A 26,332-nucleotide genomic window follows, 5' to 3' on the forward strand; every position below is an offset into this window, starting at 1 on the left:
ATGTCGGCGATTTTTTTTAAAAAATTACAGGCCCCTGATTTTTGGGGCCCTGTTACATATGTGAGGAAAAATCGGTTAAAAGTCGGGCCTGTTGTCCTTAAATAGGTTAAATTATCATAAATATTGTTAAAGTTTCACTTGAATTGACTGTTATCTAATAAATTAATGAAAATACATCGTATATAAGACGTGTTGTAGTCATATTGGCTATGGAGTCTTATTTGATTTGTCTTACTGGTCAAATACATTATTGATTTTTGAGTTTTTTTCTTTAAAAATAAAATAAAATAATGTTAGCTAATGATAAGTATGTAGTAAAAAATTAGCAACCACAAATGAACGTGTACAATTATAACAGACATATCATTTAGGAGCGAAGGGAGTAATATTATTAAATCAACACTCAAGCCTTGGAATGTAATGGGCAGCGCACAAAATGAAAATTCTGAACTCTTACCCACTCTTACTTATGCTAGTAATCGTATCAAATTTATGGAGACCATCTGAGCTAAGAAATGATACAAAATGTATACACAGGTGTGGAAATATTGAAATCCCTTACCCGTTTGGGATCGGCCCGGAAGAGGCACACCACTGTTTTTTAGACCCCAACTTTGCCGTCTCTTGTAATACATCCTCCTCTAACCAATCAACACCATATCTAAAAAAAATCGACCTCGAAATTGTTGAGGTGCTAAAGTCAAGAAAAACAATAATAGTTAAGCTACCATCAGTCACTGCGTGTAATGGTACTGAGATACATTGGAGTAGTCCTGAAATCATTTCGACCTCTACTGGCTTTTCATTTTCAGAGTCTAATGTTTTCGCATCAGTCGGGTGCGATGGATATGCCTCATTCTATTATGATGGTGAAAAGGATGACAAAGAAGGATGCACCTCAATTTGTGCTACTGATAATCTGGAATCCAATACGACTTCAACAGCAGATATGACGTTGGATCAATGTTATGGCTTTAACAATTGCTGTCAAGCACTCATGCCGCCTTTGATTTATCCCTATAAGCAATATGGTGTAAGGGTAAGTGCTAAGGACGGATCGGCGCATTGCAGATCAGCCTTTTTGATAAGTCGGGAATATATGACAACCTTTGCATCCACTGCTACACCGTTGTCTACTTTTCCGGTGATGCTTCAATGGGATTATCACATTATTATAAACATTCCAGGTAGTGTGAACTTAGCTTTATCTATAAGTGGCACTTCCGTTTTTATGAATTATTTCATCTTATTTTTGTTTAACTATCTCAATTTAATATAACCCGCTTCGACTTTTATACTATTCTTGATCATCTTTTGTGAATGCTCCCTCCATTTTTAAATATTTGCTTCACTTTTCATTTCCAACCATTTTAAATATTTGCTCATATCTTATTTGAAAAGTTTTTACAATAACCTAATGGACCCACCGTAACTCATTTTTTATCAATTTCATATTCTTTCCACTACTTTTGTTTTTGGGAAATTGATCCTAAGAGTTTGCTATATATTGCAAAAATAATAATAATAAATAAATAATAATAAATAAATAAAAGGAGATTTGGTTATATACTTATATTTGTTAGTAACAAAACTTTGTATGATTGAATTGACAGATAAAACGGGGTTTTTCGAAACTATCATACTCGTCATTTCATCACGTAAGTTTTCCTTTTTTCTACAAGATGCAAGATGATATAGAAAGTAGTATTCCATCCCTCTCAGATTATTTGACACAATCAAAATTGATAAACATGATTATGCACTACTTTGACTTTAAGTTTAAACAATAAATATTATTCCCTCCGTCCCTAAATTACATTTCTTCTTTCTATTTTTGGTATTCCAAAATTACATTCCTCCTTTCGATTTATGGTAAGTTTTTTTTTGTTAATCAACTCTCTTTTTCTGTTTTATATTTAATGCTTTCTCACTCATCCTTACCTAATCTCACTCATAATCCTTGTACCAAATTACAATGAATATGATTGGTTAAAATTTTTAGGAGCATGTGATTGTTCCTTTTTTTTTTTGCAAAGGATTAATGACTTGTCATGAGTAATAACTAATTTATCTTTGTACTTCCCATTGCATTATCTAATTATTGTTATTTGTCTTATTCTTCCCTCCTTAAATCCCGTGTAAATTTCCAAAGAGAAATGTAATTTAGGGACGGAGGGAGTAGTATAAAATATTAAAAAGATGATTATATATATATGAAACTTTTATATAAATGACTATTTAATGACATTTTTCATGATAAAATGTAATTTTAATATGTTATATATATATATAAAAAAAAAAACTATGATTAAATTATATATATATATATATATATATATATATATATATATATATATATGTATGTATATATGGCTTTCAGTGAAATGAAGGGTATTTTAATTAATGCTTTGTTTGTATAAGAAAGAAGGAAAGAAAAGATGTAAATGATAGACAAAGAGAAGAGAAAAGTGAAATTCATTTCCCCTCAAATTCTCTCCTTCACTTTCCCCCCTTAACCCATAGTTTTAGGCGGGTTGAGAGTTGTCAAGATAGAGAGAATAGAGTGTTGTATTTCGTATTAGGGGTATGCACAAATATATATATACAAGAGATTAGGGCACAAGAACTAGGCCCGTTAGCTATATAATCTATATACTAAATGTAGGCCCTAACACCCCCCTCAAGTTGGAACATGCAAATTACAAATGCTTAACTTGCCAAATAAATACATGAATAAACTTTTACTCAAAGCCTTAGTGAATATATCCGCTAATTGGTCCGTTGTCTTCACATAAGACGGACTAATGATACCGTCCTGAATCGCATCACGAAGATAATAGCAATCCACCTCAATGTACTTGGTACGCTCATGGAAAACCAGATTATGCGCAATGTACAAAGCAGACTGATTATCACAAAACAAACTCATTGCGCGGGGATGCGAGACACCCAAACTGAGAAGAAGAGCCTTTAACCATTTCAACTCATCAGTAGTTTTAGACATAGAGCGGAATTCGTCCTCTGAAGAAGAATTGGCAACAATGTCTTGCTTCTTAGTCTTCCAAGATATAGGAGAAACACCAACCAACCAGTGATAGATCGACGTGACAAGGGACAACCTGCCCAATCCGAATCACACCAACCTGTAAGATGTAAATCACACTCTGAACTCAACAAAATTCCCTGACCCGAACATCCTTTCAAGTACTGCACTGTACGAAGAGCAGCCTCCCAATGGTCTTGTCGCGGGGTTTGCATAGATTGAGATAAAATATGCACCGCATAAGCTAAATCAGGTCTAGTAAAAGACAAATAAATCAAACGACCTACAAGCCGCCGATACATTTCTGGATCAGTAAGAAGAGAGGACTCAGATTTTTCCAGATTATGATTTTGCTCAATAGGAGTACCTGCCGGACGTGCCCCTAGAAAATCGGACTCTACAATAATATCAAGTGTATATTTCCGTTGACATAAAAATATGCCTTTTGGACTCCGTGCAACTTCAATGCCAAGAAAATACTTCAACACACCCAAATATTTCATATGAAAATAGTCACTCAAATATGATTTGAATTTTGAAATTGCAGAAGAATCATTACCAGATATTATCAAGTCATCAACATACACCAGAACACTTAGTTGAATAGACCCAGATTGCAGAGTAAAGAGAGAGTAATCAGAGTACGATTGCAGAAATCCGTACCTTTTCAGAGATGAGGCCAATTTAGAGAACCAACAACGAGGTGCCTGGCGAAGACCATACAATGAATTCAGAAGACGACACACCATACCAGGTTGAGAGCCATGAAACCCAGGGGGAAGCTTCATATAAAATTCTTTATCAATATCACCATGAAGAAATGCATTGTGGACGTCCATCTGATGCAATTCCCAATTCTTTGCAGCAGCAACAGCAAGAAAAGCACGAACAGTTACCATTTTAGCAACGGGAGCAAAAGTCTCGGTATAATCAATACCCTCAACCTGATGATTACCAAAATAACCAGACGAGCCTTCAATCTCTCAAATGTGCCGTCAGAATTATGCTTGACCTTGTAAACCCATATGCACCCAAGAGCTTTCTTGCCTGGAGGTAATTTTTCCATTACCCATGTTCCATTTTTTTCCAATGCATCAATTTCTTTTTGCATTGCCTCTTTCCACCCCTCATCTTGCATTGCCTCCTTGAAATTACAAGGCTCAACCACCGTATCAATAGCTGCAATAAATACACGGTGTCGCACAGAAAATTTATCACAATTCGCAAAATGTGCTAAAGGATAAGGAGTACCTGAGGAGCTTGGAGTGGACGATGAACTTAGAGAGATAGATGGATCGGGAAGAGAGACCATATGTGCTACATAATCACGATGCTAACCAGGAGCTTGCCGCGGCCTTTGACCACGACCTAATTCAATAATAGAGGTGCTCGGATCAGCCGTGTAGCTGCTGTCCGAGGGCTGTGTAGCAGTAGAAGAGGCGACAGAAGACCTCACAACGGGGCTGCCGGGGGGGCTAGATGCCGCAGGTGGCCTGCAGTGTTTGCTGCCTCCCTGGGCAACGCGGGGCGCCGTGACAGTAGCTGTAGGAACAACAATAGCAGGGCTGCCATTTTGGGCAGCAATAGGAGCAGCAGTGGCAGGGTCTTGGCTGCTATTTTCGGGCACAAGAGATTGCTCACCAACCTCTAAAATGTACTCCACATCATCAAGAAAGTCAAGATCAACCCCAACATTGGTGTTAGATGTGCCTTCGACATCCACATGAGGAGAAACCGAAGCACCATCATCAACAAACGGAAACTCATTCTCAAAGAATTTCACATCACGAGAGACAAATGTATCACCCGTCTCCAAGTCATACACCTTCCAACCCTTCTTGCCATAAGGGTAACCCACAAAAACACACTTACGACTCCTAGGAGCAAATTTGTCACCTTAAGCTTTTTGGTTATGAGCAAAACAAAGACAACCAAACACCCTCAAAGCATCAAAATCGGGTTCTTTGTCAAAGAGAATTTCATATTGAGTTTTATTGGCTAGCAAAGTAGAAGGAGTACAATTAATCAAATAAAACGCCCCAAGGACACACTCACCCCAAAAAGTAATCGGCAAATTTTCTTGAAACATCAAAGCACGACTCACATTCAATATATGTTGGTGTTTACGCTCTACCCGACCATTTTGTTGAGGTGTGGCAGCACAAGAGGTTCGGAAAAGAATGCCATTTTCAGTAAAATATGGGATCATGGGTTTAAATTCTGTGCCATTGTCACTCTGCACACATTTAACATTGGCATCAAATTGACATTTAACCATAGCAAAGAAAGAGCAAAAAGAATAATAAACTTCGGTTTTGTCATTCAATAAATAAACCCAAACACCACGTGAAAAATCATCAACAATCGTCAAAAAATAATGAGCACCACAAGTAGAAGCCGTGTTATATGGTTGGTAGAGGGAATAATCGGTCGTTGGACAATCACCATATAACCAAACAATATTTCTACCTAAACCAACCTAAGAAAAGTCTAGGGTAAGTAGAGGATTGTATCCACAGGGAATGGGTAAGTACACCGAGAATATGAAACGGTTGCAATCTAGTTCGGTCACAAATTGGGGGTTTTGATTAGATAACAACTATGGAGACAAACACTAGGGGGAAATAGGGATCGACTCCAACCAAACCAACGGATCAAATCAATAGGCAAGCATGAACACAAATTGGGAGATAGAGAGGACACTCAACATTGCCTTCTTTCGAAGCCATAACACTAAGCAATCCTAAACCAAACTCAACTAACAAGATAGGCCAATCAAGTCTTAACAATGGGAAGTAGACTACTAATTCGGGTTTGTCTTTCAATCGGTCCAAGAAAGCATTAAGGCACAAACAATTGGGATTTCTCACCTAATTGTTGCAACTAAGACTACTACATCACTCAAATAAGGAACCATAATCAAGAGGAATTTAGCATAATCATATTAAAATAGGCTCACAACTAGACTCCATCTCTCAATGCTAGCATAGAAGTGAATACATGAGCAATAAGTGGCCAACCAATTACACATGCAATTAACCAATCCCTTAACAATCAATCATCAACCCAAAATGAACATGCAAGCACAGACATCAATCAACCCATGGCTTGGTTGGGTCTTCACCCAACCCCTAGCTAATTAACTACTCACAAATCATGGTGAAAAACAATCTAGCAATTAAATCTAGGGTTAACATGAATTCAATTAAAATAGGAGAGAGAATAAACAAGGATGGTTGAACATGCAAGAACAATTAACAAAGACTAAGCAAGAACCAAGATTAATCAAAGATAAAATCAGAAATTTAAATAACAGAGGAGAGAGAAAGAGGTTACTAATTGATGCTCCAAAGTTGAGAATAATTGTTGTTGAAATTGATAGAACAAAGTTCCAATAATTCTTACAAAATGATTGAGTTTTGAGAAACTAAACTAAGGGAGAGGAAAACTATGAACTAATTAAGAGAATAAGTCTAAAGGAGTTAAGAGAGATGAAGATGCTTACAAATGAGCCCCTTAAAGCTATTTATAATCCCCAATTTCATAGTAAACGAACTCCGCAATAGAAAGTTCGCGGAACCCGTCGGGAGAGGCCTCTCTAAGGTCTGGAGAGGCCGCTCCAAATTCTGGAGAGGCCGCTCCAAACTGGGGAAAATTGGGGCAGAATGCTCCGTAGCAGGGTGGAAAGGCCTCTCCAAATAGGTGGAGAGGCCGCTCCTCAGATGGAGAGGCCGCTCCCCTATGTTGGAGAGGCCTCTCCTCATCTCTTCTTTCAAATCTGCCAAGTGAGGCAGGAAGTTCAGCAACGAGGTGGAGAGGCCTCTCCAAATAGGTGGAGAGGCCGCTCCAGGTGGAGAGGCCGCGGCATAAAGTTGGAGAGGCCTCTCCTCACAAAATCCTTGAAATTGCAATTTAATTGCGGAACAAATAGAACGTGTTCAAGAATAATTCCATCCGCCAAGAAAACACGACCCTCCTTTGTTGCAAAGGCTTGAGCACCATCGGGAAGACCAACAGGGCATGGTAAAATGGAGTGAGCATCAAATAATGAAGACTCGTCACCCGTTTCATGATGTGAGGCACCCGTGTCAATAATCCAAGATAGAGAAAAATAAGCACCGGTAATACGATCGGAAGGAACTTCAAATACCCCACCCACAATTGGGATAGTGGCGTCGTCAAATTGCTTAGAAGGAGAAGTAGCAATAGCATATTTATCAAATACTCAACCCAAATTTGGGGTAGTGGCGGCATAGATATTAGAAGACACATTAGCAGCATCATACTTATCAAATACCTCATCGTGATTAGAAGAAAAGTTAGCAGCATCATACTTATCAAATACCTCACCCAAAATGGGGGTAGTGGCGGCAGATTGACTAGAAGGAGAGGGAGCAGCAGACCGAGGTAGAGTAGTAGCCAGAGAAGAAGAACGGCCATATTTTTCAAGCCACCATTCGGGTAGCCCATGGACAGGAAAACAAGCGTCATAATCATGACCCGATCGATTGCAATGGGTACACAATAGTTGTGACTTAGCATTCACCATTGTTGATAGCAAATTAGCAATGTAGCAAGTCGACACTGTAGAGTAGAAATTGAGAAGAATAATTTAGAAGAAAATTTCAGAAATTCAGGAAGATAGCAATGTAGCAATTCGACAATGTAAAGTAGTAGCAATTTAGAATAGAAATTCAAGAAAAAAATTTCAGAAATTTAGTGTAGAATTTTAGGGTTTTTAGAGTATTTTGGCTCCGATACCATGTCAAGATAGAGAGAATAGAGTGTTGTTTTTCGTATTAGGGGTATGCACAAATATTATATACAAGAGATTAGGGCACAAGAACTAGGCCCGTTAGCTATATAATCTATATACTAAATGTAGGCCCTAACAAGAGTCCAACCACCGAGCAAAGACAGACCTAATTGGACGTCATTCTTGCATCAGCCTTGTACTTTTGGATTCTCTCTAATCTTGCGGTTTCATAGCTTCACAAATATCAGGCCACCCAAAGCACGCTAAGTTCTTTCCTCTTACACAGGTAGGACCTCTTACCACAACGAAAGCGCTAGCCTTTTGCTCTCCTCTCTAGCAATTTAGACTTTATGAGCGTCTGCGTCTCTTAGATGGACTTTGTTGACACCATACAGTTGGGCCAGGCTATGGGTTAGGCTTTAGATGTGCCTAACAAATTTAGGACTCAAAAGGTTTAGACCCGCCTGTGCAAAACCGGGGTCCGCCTTTTTTAGTGTTACTGGTCGGGTTCATGTACTGTCTTCAACCTATCCCACCATATCCATTGACTGATCCAAATTATAAGGGCTAAGATGCCTCATTTTATCCTTAGTGTTCTTTTCAATAAGGAAATCAATAAATTACCCCCAACATCAAACTTTTAAGGATATCCTCTAGTGCTAAAGCCATCTCTACAAACTTTTGACGGAACTCCTTTAATGATATATAATATGATCGATTCATTTTTTCACATTATAAAATGACCACAATTATACTCTTATAATATCTACAATGTAAATATAATTTTTTTTTTTTTGATAAAATGTAAATATAAATTTTGAAAATTTTAATTCAACATAAAATAAATATTTTTTTTGAGAAACTATGAGATAAGAATAAAAATTACACTACAAATTTTATAAATAAAAAAAAAGTTGAAAAATAATATTTAATACCATTACTAAAGTAATGTAATTAATTACATGGAAAAATATATGTAAATTATGAACTATATAATAATCATTGAAACATTATGGTAGTCATATTTCAAAAAACTACTGTAAAATTTTCAGGTGTTCTGAGTCATGGCCAATGTGAAAAGAGCCTATGTTTGAAGGCTCGTTCATAATTCTCCTCTTTAAGTCAAGCAACTTCATAAATGACTGACATTTGTTCACCCATTGAAACCATAGTAAGGCCGATCCATTCATAGTGTCATATTTGTTTCCTCATGCTTCTCCTCCTATGATACTCGAAATATATTTCATACTTAACAATCCAATTATTGAGGTCCCTGTTAGGGTTGGTGAGTGCATAGCGGAAGAAAATTAAAGATGTATTGATTGATAAGATAATTAGAAGATAGATAAAGGCAAGACAAGTAGTAAAGAAGTGGACACACAATATTTAACGTGGGAAAAATTATCAAAAAACCCACGAACGACAAGCGCCGAAAAATAATCCACTATATGAAAATAAAAAAGTACAAGAACCCTTGAAAGAGTGAGTATTACAAGAGAACTCTCATTATAAGAACTCACAAAGGAGTATTACAAAGCAGGAATAGTAGATTAGGGAGATTGTGTGTATGTAGAAATTCCGATCATGATAGATATCTTAGAGAACGATATTTGTAGGTAAATTTTCACTAAGCATAGAGGGACACTCATAGAGTGTATGAGGGTATCGGAGTATTGGAGGAGGATGTTGTAGGATACATACTCCAAATGATTCCCAACACCTTATATTTATAGGTGATGTATGGAGGTGGAAGAAGTGTGTGGAGCATTCTACACCCATGGTCTTTAAATTCTCCACATAAATCTAGAATCTTCTTAGGCCCCGTTCTTTAGAGCTCCTCTGCTTTGCTCTGCTGAAATCTGCTCTGCTCTGCTCTACTCTGCTGAAATCTGCTCTACTCTGCTCTGCCTTGCTTTGCTCTACTCTGCTTAAAATTAGTACTTAAAAATAGCTGCTTCAATCTGCTCTGCTCTGCCCTGCTCTATTCTGCCCTGCCCTGCTCTGCTGAAATCTGCTCTGCTCTGCTGAAATCTGCTTTGCTCTGCTCTGCTTTGCCCAGAAGCTCAAAAGAACAGGGCCTTAATCTTCATAAGCATTAACCCATTCTAGATTATTCCACAATTCTCCATCAGATTTTCAATATAGTAGAGTATTCCTTGAAACTTAGAGAAACATTGAGATATAATGAGTTAGGCTCTAGAATTAGGGCCACACTAACCCAACAGTCCCTCTCTTCAAATATTGAAATTTTTAACTTCCGATAACGCGATGGATGACCTCCACCACCATCTCCTCTCCATACCCATATTGGAGATGATATCAATCAGCAAAGAAATAGCTCAAGCAAGCAGCAGCTGCACATCTCAGAAGGCTCAAATAAGAGATTTACTTCTTGAACTTTCTAGAATTAGATTGTTATATATGATTCTTGCCACGTTAGAATCTTACATGGCTATATCTCCTCCTTAGACGAGTAGAATCTCTCTTTGTTATTTTCGTATGGCTAGCCGAACCCTTTAGTTGGATGACCGATTGTGGTTGACCTCCTAGGTTACTCCCGCCAACTAACACCATCATTTCCTTTCTCAATTTTTCCGATCAATCTGAGTGTCAATGTGCTCCATCTCTAAATCGATCAATTCAACTTTTGTTTCTTTCTCGCGGCCTCAAACAATGTCGTGAACTACTCTTTCATCGTTCGATGAGTGATAAGTGAGATACTACTATTGAAGTTAGTTACAAGTTATTATTAGTGGGAGAGTTTGTTAGTAGGGAATTTAGTTAGCTAGTTGTTTTGTAATTGGTGGTCTGGATAGTAAAGGTAGTGGATTGGTGATGTAGACTTCCACTGTCAAATGTATAAAGGTTGTAATAATTGTTGAGAAAAATTATTGACAATTAATATAATACAACTTCTTACTTTGATTTCTTATGTCTTCTTTCTCTCTCCATTATCTCATTTCTCTCTCTAAATCTCAAATCGCCATTAAAGGAGCTTGAGCTCCTCCCTTAACATTGGTATTAGAGAAATGCTATTAGTTCATCTCAAGTAAGCAATTCTGGCGCCTCAACTTGCTACTTGGACAATCGCTGCACTGGAAGACCAAATCAAGGATTCAAAGAAGCTAATTACAAATCAAAACAGCAAACTTGATCAAATGACATTCGATGCAATCGATTTGAATTGAAGCATTGAACAAGGCCTAAGATGATTCATTTTCTTCTTCTTCTTCTTTTGGTTCTTCGACTTCAAGATGTTCTTCGCACAACTTTGACATGTCCAATCCAACCCAGACCTTATGAACCCTAAACTCGAATTTCCTAAATTCAACGGAGCTAATCCAAGAATTTGGGTTTAGAAATGCTGTAAATATTTCAGTTTATGCAAAATAGCCGATGATTAAAAAGTCGATTTAGCTTCTTTAAATTGATTGAAAAGGCTGAAGTTGGGAGGTGGATTATTTGTCTAATAGGAAGTTTGTAGTAGTAGTATATTAGAATGATTTCATTGCTGATTGTATGCAATATTTAAGGATAGTGAAGACTAAAAGAAATTTATGATGCAAGGGTATGATAGAGGAGGAAAGAAAATGTGTAGCAGAGGAAAATAACTGATCATTTCTCATTACCTCAGCTACTGATGCAATGCACCTTATATACTACAATAAGACAAAAGCAAGCTTTATTACAAGAGAATAATGGTCTGGAATCTTTCTAGAAGGAAGCCAACCACCTAGCATAAAAGCAGCTGTCAACTACAACTTGCATAACAAACTCTAACAAACTTGATTCCTTTAGAGAAAAGACTGAGTTACTTCTGCCTTAATACTCCCCCTTCAAGCTGAGTGCTAGAAGAGGAAGAACTAGCACCAAGCTTGAAAAGAATATCTTGATGCTGCCTGACATATAGACCCTTAGAATATCTACAAGTTGATCCTGGGAAGAAACATCAGCTGGAATGAGTTCACCAGCCGTCACCATATCTCTAACATAGTGATAGTCGATTTCTATGTGCTTAGTTCTTTCATGCAGAACAGGATTGGCTGCATTGCAATGGCTGCTTGATTATCACAGTTGAGTAATGTAGGACCTAGATAAGCAATACCCAGATCCTTTACAAGAGATTTGTGCCAGGTAACCTCACAAGCTGTCAGAGCCATAGATCTATATTCTGCTTCAGCAAAGGATTTAGCAACCATTGTTTGTTTCTTGGCTTCCAATCACTCTCACAAAAGGCAGTTAGTTAAGCCGCAGAAGAAAAAGCCAAAAGAATGCCCTAAGACCTTGTGCCTGCAAGATATCTAAGGAGTCTTTTAGCAGCCTGCAGATGAGTTGAGGTAGGGGAATGTATGAATTGGCTTAGCAGCTAAATAGTAAATGAGATGTCTGCCTGGTAACAGTCAAATATATCAAATTAGCAAGCAATTGCTAATACACAATAGGATTAGGTAGAAGAGTGCCTTTATCAGCAGATAGTTTGAGATGAGAATCTATGGGAAGTTTGAGAGGCTTAACATTAAGCATTTCCTGCTCCTTCAACAAATTTATTATATATTTTCTCTGATATACAAAAATACCCGGCCTGATCTATATGATTAATTTCAGCCCTAAGAAGTATCTCAATGACCCTAGGTCTTTCATGTGAAGATGAGAAGAGAGAAGCTGTTTTAGGTGCATGATTTCATTGTGATCATTGCCTTTGATGAGTAAATCATCAACATACACCAATACAGCAGTAATAGATATACCAAGAGATTTTGTAAACAAACTATAGTCAGATTTAGACTGAGTATAGCCAAAAGAGACAAGAAAGGAAGACAATTTGGTAAACCATTGTCTAGGAGCCTGTTTAAGTCCATAAAAAGACTTATTCAGTTTGCACACAAGTTGTGAGTCCTTAACAAGAGTTTTTCCTTGAGGATCAACCACTATTTTGCTGACATGATTAGTGTATAACCTCGAGGAAGGGACATGTAAACATCTTTATCTAACTCACCATGCAAAAACGCATTAGTGACATCCATTTAAAATGTCAGCCATTCATTCATAGCAGCTTGAGCGCGGGGAAATTAGGTCGTTGACTAACCTCCTCACGGCCAAACAAAATTTATTATAATCCTAAACTAACCCCTAAACAAGTCTAGTGGTAAGTTCGGAGTCGAACCACAAGGAACGGTAATGTTGGATTGTTCTCGATCTAATGCTTAAGCTACGCCGAAGTCGGTTTATGGAGTGGACACTACAACTACACTAACACACATATAAAGATCAAGATATTATAAAGTCTACTAGGGGCAAAGTTCCACTTTGAATAATTAACAAGTTAATGGGAATCGATTTGATAATCAATCATGCAAAGAAAGAATTAAAATGAGAATTAATTACGCTCAAGAGTAATCTCTCAAATTCCTAGTCTAGATCCCTCATTGACTAGGTGCATAGAAGAAATTTACCCAAAATGCAATCAAATATATAAATTCTAATTCACAATCCCTTGTCAAACTAGAACTAACATGCAATTAAGTTTGCTATCTTGGGAGATCAATCCAATCTAAAACAAACAACATGCCATCATCAATTCAATCAATTTAATCACACAATTATCATCAAATTTATCTCAAGTAACTCAATTAACCATACCAAAGCTTCACTCAACACCTAGTAGAATGAAATCTACTTAAACATGATTAATAAAGCAATTAATAAAGCATAAAGAGAGAAGAGAGTAAGAAATGCTCATTGATATAAAATGGAGATCTTCAAATCATCAAATTCCTCCTTTGATTATCCAAAATCCATAAAAACCATTGTTTCTCTCACTTTCTCTCTCCAAAATTTGAGAGTTTCTCTCTCTAAAAACCTAAAACTAACCTAAAACTACTGAAAATATGAATTTCCCCCCTCTAAAATGAGCAAAAAATCTATTTATAGCCCTTACTAAATTGCCTAGGAAGCTCCGCAAAAAGTCGAGCAGCGCGTAGAGGAGCGGGCGTGCACCCCCTCAGGAGCGGGCGCTCCAAACATTCTGCCAAACTTCAATATTGCACACCCTGTGAGGAGCGGGCGTGCGGCCTTGAGGAGCGGGCGCTCCTGGCTGCGGACTAGGCAAACTGCTCAGCTTCAAATGAGCATATCTCCCACGTTTTACATCGGAATTGAGCATGTGACCTGTCGTTGGAAAGCTCTCAAGATAAGCTTTCATCTCCAATTGGAATCGCCCCAAAATGTTTTGTAGATCAAAAGATATAGGCGTTTGAAGTATGATCTTTGCAAATCAAGTGCACATTTCTTCATTACTTGTTCTTTTATGTTTTATATTTCTTCAATCTTGAGCAATGAACTTATCCAAGTGTTCCTAAACATAAGAGTAAACCAATAAAATTTAATCTAATGTCATAAGCCACCAAAATATGCAAGAAAAGCCAAAATTGAGCAATAACGACATTTCACACATAAACATGACAAATGTAGTAAAACGTTATTAAAACCAAGTAAAAAGATAGAAAAACTATGAAAAACTAACTAGAAAACTCCTAAAAATAGCGACATAAATGACACTTATCACAGCTACAGCCAAAAGAGCTCTTACAGTTGTCATTTTGGCAACAGGGCAAAGGTTTCTCCATAGTCCAATACATATTGCTGTCTGCAACCTAAGACAACAATTCTAGCTTTGTGTCTTTCAATATCCGCATTGGATTTATATTTTGTTTTAAAATTCCATTTGCATCCTATAACCCTTTTGCCTGTCAGAGCAGAAGTGACTGTCCATGTGCCATTTCTTTCACATTGTTTAAGCTCTTGATTCATAGCATCAACCCAATGTTGTTCAGTAACAGCATGTTTGTAAAATAGAGGATCCTAAGTTCTCTCGAGAGTTGTCATGAAATAATGAAACTTAGGAGCAATCTCTTGAAATGCCAAATTAGAGATCTGTATGTCAGATTTCTTCTTTGGTTGTATATAATCTTTCATCCAGGCTGGAGGTTTTGATGGTCTAGAACTCTGTCTAGGATGAATCACAATAGCTAAAACTTGGTCATGTGAGACAGGATTTTGAGAAGCAGAATGCTGGGAAGGTGAAAGAGGAGGGGAAAGAGAAGATAGAAAGGGAGATTCTGGGATGTGTTCATGTTCTGTTTCCTCTACAGGTTCAGGAACAAGCTCAAAGTCACTAATTTCATCAATAAAAGCAGTATTGAAATTGGTTTTTTGTGTGAGAATAGGTGGGATAGGTTTCATTTAATGATCAAGAGAAGATAATTGAAAAAGGTATATTATCTCATTGAAGGTTAAATCCTTGGAAACAAAAATTTTCTTTGACTATATATCAAGCAAAGGGGTAAGCATAAGTAATTGGCTTCTCATTGCACCAAAGTGTTCATCTAAGCCATTCAAAAATTAAAACAGTTTTTTCTCTTCCTAGTACTTAGAAATAGCACTCAACAATGATCTAATCTCATAACTAGATTTAGTTTAACAGGCAAGACATTCAGGGCATCAATTTCCTCCCACAAACTTGCCATGCTTGGAAAGTAAACATTGGCAGAAGATCCAGATTGTTTTAAATTATATAAGTCTTTATTTAACTTATATTTTCTGGAGCCATTGGACATGGAAAAACGTTTTTCTAATTGAACCCATGTTTCTCTAGCAGGGTTAACATGCAGAACAAGTTTCTTAATAGTATTTGATAAGCAACTATGAATCCAGGAAATTACCATTGAATTGCAGGTGTCCCATTGCTCAGTTTTTATAGGATCAGCTGCATAAGAAGATCTGAGAATGGTACCATGAAAAAATCCAACCTTCTACTTAGCTGTAAGGGTAATCTTCATGGATCTCTTCCAAGATCTATAATCTACAGACCCTAAGAGTTTGTGAACACTAATGGAGTAAGAGCTATCATTAGGATGCAGATATAAAACACTGCTAGTATCAGCTGCCATGTGAGAGAAAAAGAGAAAAGACAGAAGAAAAAAAGAATGAAACCAGAAACAGAAATGAAGAAATCAGAGAAGCAGGAAATAGAGGAACAGAATGGAATAGAAAAGAGGCTACATTAGTAAAAAAATAGGTTAACAAATTAGAAAGTTATCCTTCTACAATTAACAATCCCGATATTGCATCAGTGGCTCTGATACCATGAAGACTAAAAGAAATGTATGATGCAAGGGGATGATAGAGGAGAAAAGAGAATGTTTAGCAGAGGAAAATAACTGATCATTTCTCATTACCTCAGCTACTGATGCAATGCACCTTATGTACTACAATAAGACAAAAGCAAGCTTTATTACAAAGAGAATCTTTCTAGGAGGAGGCCAGCCACCTAGCATAAACAGCAGTTGTCAACTACAGCTTGCATAACAAACTCTAACAAACTTGATTCTTTTAGAGAAAAGAGAGTTACCCCTGCCTTAATAGATAGTTTAGGATTTGATGTGGTGGAGCGATCGAATAGTTTGTAATAACCTAGCTTAATTGTAGAGTACATTGATGAATTTGTGAACTTGAGGTTTGTGATAATGGACAATCATGTTTTGCTTGATTCATAAGGTTTATAGAGTTTCAGTGGAGGTCTCATACCTACTATTAAACCCGACCTACTATTAAACCCTTTGTGAAAGCCTTTAAGCCCATTATAATTACTCAAGTAGTATAACATGCAAGAAGAATCTTTGAATTTTGTTACTATACAGTACATACTGAACAAATATCCTTTATATACCACCAAATCATAGTTACCAACTATTTAGATAAAAACAAACTACATTCTATTTTAATTTATAGCCCAAACGTCACAAAATATCAGAAACTACAAACATATTCTAGTTGATGTTAGATAGGATAAAGTATGGGAACTAAAACCAAGGAAAAGGGAACAAAAATAAAGGAAAGCTGGGGGATATAATAGTCAAAGGAATAAAATGATTTATAATAGTCAAAGGAATAAAATGATTTAGTACCTACACCGATTTTAGCAATACCTAACTTTGACAAGCAATTTGTCTTAGAAATTAATGCTTTAAAAACAGGAATTGCTAAGGGGTTGTGTTACTATTGAGATCAACCTTATTCTAGAGAGCATAAGTGCCAATTCAAAACACCTTAGCCGTTTACAGTTGAAATTCTAGGGTCTTAGATGATGAGGAAGACATGAATCCAACTAATTAAGAAACTAATTTAGGACCTCATATTTCAGTTCATGCTTTCCCTGGTAAATAATCAATCTTTTCAAACTATGAGGGTCAACGGTAGAGTAAATGGAATCGATATGTATATTTTATTTGATTCTAGTAGTACTCATAACTTTGTGGATGAAAATATTGCTACCAAGTTAATTAGGGTGTACGTTGAGTCAGATTTCATTCAAAGCTATTTTAGTAGCCGATGATAACCATATTCCATGTCACCAAATAAGTAAAGGATTAACTTAGGAGATGTAGGGTCATGAATTTATTGCTAATGTGGTGCTAATTCCTTAGGGTATTTATGACATACTATTGGGAATACAATGGCTAATACTCCTAGTTACTATTCATTGGGACTTTTAGAAGTTGGGAATGGAATTTAAACTGCATAATGAACATTTTATTTTTAAATGAATGTCATCGAAGAAGTTAACTGTTATAGAAGGGAGTCCTACTGATGGGAAGGTGTTGGATTTTACTATACAACTCTATATTATGCAAGTCATGGAAGCTGGTTATGTTGCAATACATATGGAACAGTTGATGTCAGGTATGGTGAACTATTAAGAGTTTTCAGCTCAAGTATAAGGTGGGTTTTGATGAACCTAGTGAGTTACCTAATAAGATAGGAGTGTTTGATTATTCCATTCCCTTAATTTTAGGATGTACTCTAGTTATCATTAGACCATATAGGTGTCCTCTAAAGCAAAGAGATGTGATTGAACAGCTTCATTCACCTGAGGTTTTGGTAGGAAAGAAAGATGGTACTTGGAGGCCAGGCTTTGTGTTGATTACAAGGAGTTGAATAATAGGACATTGAAGATTAAGTTTCCTATACATGTGATTGATGAACTTATTAATGAGCTGGCTAGTGCTTTAGTGTTTAGTAAGTTAGACCTTAGAGCTGGTTAACACCAGATGGGATTTAGTGCAGATGATGTATTTAAGACATATTTTAAGACTCATATAAGGCACTATGAATTTTTAATTATGAATTTTGATTTGACTAATTCTCCAACTTCTTTTCAGGGATGGATGAACCATGTTTTCAGAAGTTTGTATAGGACAAAAGTGTGTATTAGTCTTCTTTGATGATATTCTTGTCTACAACAAGTCTTTACAAGATCATTCGCAACATCAAGCTGAAGTACTAATTGAGTTAATTAAAGGAAATATGTTAAATAGGGGTCTGGGCCGCACCCGTTACGGGAGAGTGTAAGTCCACCACTTTACAAGACCAAGGAGGTTCCACCTCAAAACCATATGGCAATGAGGGGAGTAGCCCCTTAGCCTTATATTGTGGTGGTAACTCTTGAATTCTTTCAATGTGGGATTTCATTACCACTACACTCTCCCTTTATAGTGTGGGACAAGAAGAATGCTCACATGTGGGTTGTTCATGGGCTCAACACTCCCCCTCACATGTGAGCTGTCCATAGTGTTTTTGGCCCAGTATACTTTAGCAAGGCCCCAATCGTAGGCCTGGCTCTGATACCATGTTAAATAGGGGTCTGGGCCGCACCCGTTACGGGAGAGTGTAAGTCCACCACTTTACAAGACCAAGGAGGTTCCACCTCAAAACCATATGGCAATGAGGGGAGTAGCCCCTTAGCCTTATATTGTGGTGGTAACTCTTGAATTCTTTCAATGTGGGATTTCATTACCACTACACTCTCCCTTTATAGTGTGGGACAAGAAGAATGCTCACATGTGGGTTGTTCATGGGCTCAACAAAATAACATGTTTGCAAAGGAGAGTAAATACATTTTTTCCACATCCATTGTTGCATCAAAAGATTTTAACACCCTTTTAGCAATTCTGATTGTCCAAATTGATGGGATTTTATCATGAAATTTTTATAAGTGTGGGAATTGAAGGAGAATGTTGCTTTAGATGCTTTATCAAGGGTGCAAGGTTATGAGATGCATGTTGTGCATGGAAATATTTGTGGTGGACTCAAATTTGGGATATTTGAAAGCAACAAGTTATCAGTTAGATGACAATTATATAACCACTATCCACCAATTTTAGAATCAGGTTTTAGTGCCTGGTTTGTTATGGGAAAGCAATCTGCTAAAAAGAAAAGGGAAAATTGTGGTGGGGCTTGGGGTCTTACTGAAATAGGATTCTATCTTGACATTATGAGTCTCCTGAGAGTGGGCATGGAGGGAGAGAACCAACCTTGATGATACAGTTAAGAAGATGATTAATTAGAAGGGAATTACCAGGGATGTCAGTCAATATGTGAGAAACTGTACAGTTTGCCAAGCTGCATGTAAAATATGATAGATATTGCGACAGCTTATCATGGACATCTACAGCCTTTTCCTACTCTAGAGGAGGCGTGGTTGGCTAGATATTTCAATGGATGACAATACTACCCTTCTTAAATCTACAAGGAAAAGGAAGTTATATTTGTTGTGGTTGACGAATTTAGTAAATATGCCCATTTTATTGCTTAATCCCATCCTTTTATGGAATTTCAAGTGGCTCAAAGCTATTTGGATAATGTAATCAAATTACACGAGTGGCCTAGGTTGATTATTAGTGACATACATTCAATCTTCTAAAGTTAGTTTTGGAAGGAAATATTTTCTTTACATTGCATGGAACTGAACTCTTGTTGTATTTTTCTTATCACCCCAGACAGATGGTCAAACAAAGGTCGTTAATAGGTGCCTTGAAGCTTACTTGAGGTGCATGATATGAAAAAAGAACAACTTCAAGTATGGCTAAAGTGGTTACATTTAGCAAAATGGTGGTATAACACTTATTTCCATTCTGTATTGCAATTGACTCCTTAAGAGGTAGTATATAATTAACCACCCCCATTACACTTACCTTATTTGACTGGAAAAATAAAGAATGATGAGGTAGATAGGAGTTTGTAGATAAGAAAAATGATGATTTATGAACTCAAGTTTCATTTGGAAAGAGCTTATAATAAAATGAAAGCTCAGGAAGACAAACACAGATCACATAGAAGCTTTCAAGTTGGTGATTGGGTCTGGTTAAAGTTTTAGGCTTATAGGCAACATACAGTTTAGAAAATAAGCAACGAGAAACTCTCTTAATAATATTATGGTCCATTTCAAGTTTTAGCATTGGTAGGGAAAGTAGCATATAAGTTAAAATTGCCTGTTGAAGCCAAGATTCATGATTTTTTTAATGTATCCCAGCTCAAAGTGTTTCGTGGAAAGTTATCATTGGTGGCTCATATTCCTACAACATTTCAAGGACATATTATTGCTGGATCAAATGAGATTAAACCTACAGTACTGGTTAGGAAAGTAATTAAGTTCCAGAATAGGAGGGTCAAGTACAATATCTTGTCCATTAGAAAGGTTTTCCAATTTATGAGGCAACCTGCTGGGAAACTACTGAGTCTTTTGAGCAATGTTTTCCATATTTTCCTATTTCTTAAACATGAGAACAAGTCTTTTGAAGAGGAGATCTATTATAGAGGAGATACTATTTTTGGAATTAGTTACAAGTTGAGAACAAGTACTTTGAAGGGGGAGAGCTATGTTAGAGGGTTTGTTAGTGGGAAAGTTAGTTAGCTAGCTGTTTTGTAATCAATGGATAGCACAATTAGTGGATTAGTGATGTGGAATTCCACAACCAACTGCATAAATGTGTAATAACTACTAAGAAAAAAGACAAATTCAACCACCTGGCAACTTCCCTCCTTTAGTATCAGTGATGTGGAATTCCACAACCACCTGCATAAATGTGTAAACTACATGACTAGTGATTGTCGAGCTCTCTTAGGTGAACTACTTGGCAACTTCCCTCCTTTAGTATCGTATCTTGACTCCAATTCAACCACCTTTTCTTCCAAGTTGCCCTAACGACACACGTACTACAAGAAATAAGCTATTTTGCGACAACCAAAATTTGTTTCGCAAAAAATAGTTACGTAAGTCATCTGTCGCAATTAGTTTGTAGCATTCAACTTTGTCACAAAAGTTCACTTTTACGACAGTTTGACTGTCGTAAAGATTTTTTTACGACGATTTTACTAATTTCAACGACGGTTTTGTACTTTTTTGCTGTAATTAAACTACGACAGAAATAAACCATCGCAAGTTATGAAAAAAAACTATCGTAAAAAAAGGTTTTTACCGATGGCTGGCCGTCGCTAGTAGCCGTCGCAAAAAATAAAAAAATATTTAATAAAATAAACACCCTTCCCCTGCTCCCCCTTGCCCAAGGCTCCCCGCCTCCCTGCCTCTACCCTTCCACACTGCAACCTTTTGCACCACCACCACACACCAAGTCGCCCTTCCTACCACCACTAACAACCCCCTCACCATACTAAAAAATATTCAGATCTCAAAATAAACAAAACAAACAAAAATCGAACAAAAAAAAAAAAAAACCCAACATATATAAACAAAGATAAATGAAAACATCAAACAAGAAATACAAAATATACATTACATAAAAAAAGAAAAAAAAAAAAAATATATATATATATATATATATATAATCAAAACCCCCCAAAAAATTGAACAAAATAGATTGAAACAATAAATTTTAGTCAACGCCGGAATTTGGTCAACGGACCCTCCCTACAAACCAAATGGGAATATACGGATCTTTTGTACCACCTTTTTTATAAAAGAACCTTTCTCACAAGGTCGACCACTTAAAAGGACCTTTCTTGCAAATTTTCCAATTTATAATTAATTTTGACATAAAAATTAAATTAAAAATCAACAAATAATAAAGTAGTATAATGGTAGTCATTTTAAAGATGACTACCATAGAATTTTTAGTAGTTAAAGCTCGAATCAAGTGCTTATAAAACAATATATATGTAATTTTATTGGCGATGTATATATATAATTCATAGCTACTCGAAAAATGCAGTTGTAGGTTCAATTACTTTGATGTTATACTGTGTTGGACAATGTTGGTGGTGCAAAACAAAAAGAAGAAGAAAGGAAACAAAGCTCAGAAAGAAATACTTCAAGGGAAGATTAGAAGAACAAAGGATAAACCAAGAAGAAGCTCAGAAAACAAAACTCTTTACAGAGAATGAGTTAAAGAAAGCAACAGACAACTTCAATGAAAACCGTGTAATTGGTAAAGGGGGGCAAGGTACGGTGTACAAAGGAATGTTAAATGACGGTAAACTTATTGCTGTCAAAAGATCAATCTCCTTGAATGAAAGCCATTGGAAGGAGTTCATAAATGAGGTAATTATTCTTTCACATATCAACCATAGAAATGTAGTTAAGTTGCTTGGATGTTGCTTGGAAACTAAAACTTTACATTTAGTTTACGAGTTCATCTCCAATGGCACTCTTTCGGAACTCATTCATAGTCCTAACGAAGAGTTTCGAGTTACTTGGGAAATTCGACTTAGAATTGCATCTGAAGTTGCCGGGGCTATTGCTTATCTACATTCATCGTCTTCAACTCCTATTTATCATAGAGACATAAAATCCTGTAATATTCTTTTGGATCACAAGTACGTGGCTAAAGTTTGTGATTTTGGAATTTCGAGATCAATTAGTATGGATCAAACCCACTTAACAACTTGTGTACGGGGGACATTTGGGTATCTTGATCCCCAATACTTTCGTTCAAGGCAGTTTACCGAAAAGAGTGATGTTTATAGCTTTGGAGTCGTTCTGGTTGAAATTTTAACGGGACAGAAGCCAATTTGTGTGACTTCAGACTATGCAACGAGTTTGGTGATGCACTTTGTCGAAACAGAGGATTCTGCTTTATATGAAATGTTGGATCCTATAATCTTAGACAATAGCAATATGACAGAAGACGTAATGGTAGTTGCAAGTCTTGCAAAGCATTGTCTACACTCCGAAGGAGCTTTAAGGCCAACAATGATGCAAGTCGCCATGGAACTAGCCTGTTTGAGCAAAAAGGTACATGCTAATGTTGCTTCTTCATCCGAAGAAAACACATCAAGTCTTAGCCAAGATTTTCTTTCTACAAAAATCCACTTAGACGAATCATGCTCCTTTTGAATGTATTTTAGCTTCCATGAAGTCTAATAGCTAAAGGAGTGGAACTTATGATTTGTTATTTGTTCTGTATGGGTGTGTAATTCAGCATATGTGCCTGCACTAGTTGTTTCTTGTATAATCTTGTATTGCAACTTAAATGAGATCTATGCTTTGTAATAAAATTTAGAAGCGTAAATGCTTAATGAACCTATCAGCTCAATTAACATTATCATCATGTTGGATTTTGTGTCTAGCTCTTAGCTCTATTAGGGTGTACTGTAATATTATAATTTTGTTTTCGACGTGGAATTGTTCTTTGCATGGAATCATTGAGTCGTAGACACCCCCTTAGACGAACCATGAGCGTTAAAATTCATGCATATGCTTTGTAACATATTTTTGCTCTATAATTTGTCCGACATTTATCACACTTTGATATGCTTGTATTGCAAGATGAGGGAAGCTTAAGCATTGTAAATATTGTAATAATTTGAAGGGAAAATACACTTTAATAATCCCAACTATGGGAGATTTATCTACAGTAATCCCAACTATTATTTATTCTACAATAATCCCAACTAACTATGCACCCAGTTTTCCTAGAGCAGACCCAACCGGTCATCAACCTGATATAACAGGTTGTTTTGACACGTGGCATCACGTAAGTGGTTCAAAAAAAAATTAAAATTTAAAAACTGAAAAAATAAAAATAGAAAAAACCCCTCTCCTCCATTCGAGCCACCACCATCCCCCTAGCCCAACCAGATTCCACCACCCCACCTCGCCGGAACCTCCATTACCCCCTTCCACTCCACCGAAAACAACCACCTCGCTCGCGAAACCACCCTAACCTCCCTCCTTATCCTCTTTTTCGCCTAGATCCGCTAGCGAAACTCCCCAACTAATAAGGTTTTTCAATTTTCCGACGAAGGAGGAAAAAGAGGGGTGATTATTGGAGGTCGAATTGCTTTCCCATTGTGGTTGGTGGTTTTGGGAGGGTCTCGTCGCTGCGGTGCGGGTTTGCGAATGGAGCAACAGTTGTGTCGGTGGCTGGTTGTTCTGGGGGTTAGGTGAATGGTCGATTGGTGGTTTAGAGGTGACTGTCGATTTTTGGGGTTGGAGGATGAAGAAGTTCAGAAGGAGGGGGAGCAGTAGCGGCAGGCAGCGGTGGCGATTCAGGGTGGTGGTGCTGGTGGTAGTTCGTCAACGCGGAGGAGGAGAGAGAAAGAGGCACGAGAAGGAGAGATAGGGGACTTTCAATTCGTAGGTGTTGCTGCGGTGGTTAGTGGGGTCGTAGAGGGCCGGCTGGCTAGTTTTGGTGGTTAGTGGGGGCGGACAGCCAGCATTCGTCGAGATTAGGTGGTGTGGGGTTAGGGGTTCGTGGTGGCTGGGTGGTTTGGGCGGTTTCCGGTGAGCTAGGGGTGGCTGGGATGGTTTTTATTTTTTTCCTTCTTTTTTTTAATTTTTATTGTAATATTAGGCCACTCATGTACTGACATGTGTCATTAAAAAAAAAAAAAAGTTTACCCTTTCAGCAGGTAACCGGTTTTTGGGATTGTTGGAGGAAAATTAACCTAATAGTTGGGATTATCGTAGAATAAACGATAGTTGGGATTATTGTAGGTAAATCGCCCATAGTTGGGATTGTTTTAGTGTATAAATCCTAATTTGAAAGTATGTATACTGAAAGGGAATAAGACTGGTTTTTACTCCATCAAACTTAAATCATTTAATTGGTTGATTAATCTAAAACCTACCCAGACTTGCAAAAAAGCACAACTACAAGAAAGTACTATGCACTAATTCCCATTACAAAATGCATAAACTAATAAAAAAGCGTTTTGAATCTTAAACTGTTTTGCCTTACCATAATACGGATGGAGTATTAGAAAAAATTATCATAATTTCGTAATCATAATTTAACTGTTTTTACATTATACTTGATTAATATATTCAAAATTTTGGCCTTTGTTACATAAATGGTGCTACTAAGATTGTCTATTTGTCACGTAGACCACGCCACATCATCTACTCCATCTCTCATTATGCCACATCATCATTACTCAATCAACCTTAATTATTAGGATATTTTGATTTTTACCACCTTCCAATAACGACTTTGTCGAATTTACCACCTCCATAAAAAAAAGATTTACTTTACCACCACCAAAATTTCCAAAAAATCGATTTTACCACCAACTAATGGATTCCATCCATGAATCCGTTAGTAGGGCCCACATTTTGAACGTTTCTTCTTCATCTTCCCCGATCTTCCATGTCAACCAACCAGCAACGAAATCAACTACCTCGGTTGGTCAAAATTTCGTGTGGGTTTCGCGTCTGGGTGGTGGTGGTTTCGGGTCGCGGTGGTTTCGCGTCTGGGTTTGGATGGTGGTGGAATTGGTCGTAGCTGTTAGGTGGTGGCTAGGGGAAGGGAGGGGCTGGTCGTAAACGGGCAGGGGAAGGGAGGGGCTGGTCGGAAACGGGGAGGGAGAGGGATGGGGTGGTCCGAATCGGGGAGGGAGAGGGAAGGGCTGGTCGGAAACGGGGAGGGAGAGGGAGGGGGTGGTCCGAATCGGGGAGGGAGAGGGATGGGGTGGTCCGAATCGGGGAGGGAGAGGGAAGGGCTGGTCGGAATCGGGGAGGGAGAGGGATGGGGTGGTCCGAATCGGGGAGGGAGAGGAAGGGGTGGTCGGAATCGGGGAGGGAGAGGGATGGGGTGGTCCGAATCGGGGAGGGAGAGGGATGGGGTGGTCCGAATCGGGGAGGGAGAGGGATGGGGTGGTCGGAATCGGGGAGGGAGAGGGAAGGTGTGGTCCGAATCGGGGAGGGAGAAGCTGGTCGGAATCGGAGATAGTGGACGGAATTAGGTAGGGGAGGAGGGGCTGCCGGAATTGGGTAGGGGAGGTGGGGCTGCCGGATTTAATTTTTTTTTTTTTTTTTTTAATTTTTTTTTTGTTTTTAATTTTTTTTTGTTTTATTTTTTATTTTTTTTAAAACTTACCCAAAAATATAGCGACACGTGTGCAAAGTAGGCCCCACTAACGGATTTATGGACAGAATCCGTTAGTTGGAGGTGATTGGTGTTAAAACTGATGTTTTATTTTTTTATGAGGTGGTAAAGTAAATCTTTTTTTTTATGGAGGTGGTAAATTCGACAAAGTCGTTATTGAAAGGTGGTAAAAATCAAAATATCCTAATTATTATGCCACATCACCCAATATCATAATTTCGTAATCTTTACCTTATAAAAAGATAATGATAAGAGGATTCAAACACCCAACCTCTTATAGAAAGATGGTTATTTAACCATCTAAGCCAATCATCAACAATGTTATAAATATGAAAATAAATGTATATATAA

General features: G+C 37.4%; 1 protein-coding gene across 2 annotated transcripts; it reads left to right on the forward strand.

Annotated features, from left to right (window-relative positions):
- Positions 1-321: 321 nt before the first annotated feature.
- LOC145615553 (putative wall-associated receptor kinase-like 16) lies at positions 322-23,221 on the forward strand. 2 transcript variants are annotated; one of them, XM_081670626.1, is made up of 3 exons: positions 322-1,187; positions 1,614-1,658; positions 21,866-23,221. In XM_081670626.1, exons 1-3 carry the CDS (start codon positions 437-439, stop codon positions 22,987-22,989), a joined length of 1,920 nt encoding a protein of 639 aa, XP_081526752.1. In that variant the 5' UTR covers positions 322-436; the 3' UTR covers positions 22,990-23,221. The 2 variants fall into 2 exon arrangements, with proteins under 2 accessions (XP_081526752.1, XP_081526754.1); XM_081670628.1 differs by lacking the exon at positions 1,614-1,658.
- Positions 23,222-26,332: the final 3,111 nt, after the last annotated feature.

The sequence above is a fragment of the Chenopodium album genome, chromosome 25, assembly GCF_948465745.1.
Source record: "Chenopodium album chromosome 25, dcCheAlbu1.1, whole genome shotgun sequence".
Lineage (NCBI taxonomy): Eukaryota > Viridiplantae > Streptophyta > Magnoliopsida > Caryophyllales > Amaranthaceae > Chenopodium > Chenopodium album.

Excerpts from the sequence above, each read along its gene's own strand:
- LOC145615553 (XM_081670626.1), top strand. The coding sequence starts at position 437 with ATGAAAATTCTGAACTCTTACCCACTCTTACTTATGCTAGTAATCGTA. Across the intron at positions 1,188-1,613 it reads CATTATTATAAACATTCCAG|ATAAAACGGGGTTTTTCGAA; the intron begins GTAGTGTGAACT and ends TTGAATTGACAG. Across the intron at positions 1,659-21,865 it reads CATACTCGTCATTTCATCAC|TTGTAGGTTCAATTACTTTG; the intron begins GTAAGTTTTCCT and ends CGAAAAATGCAG.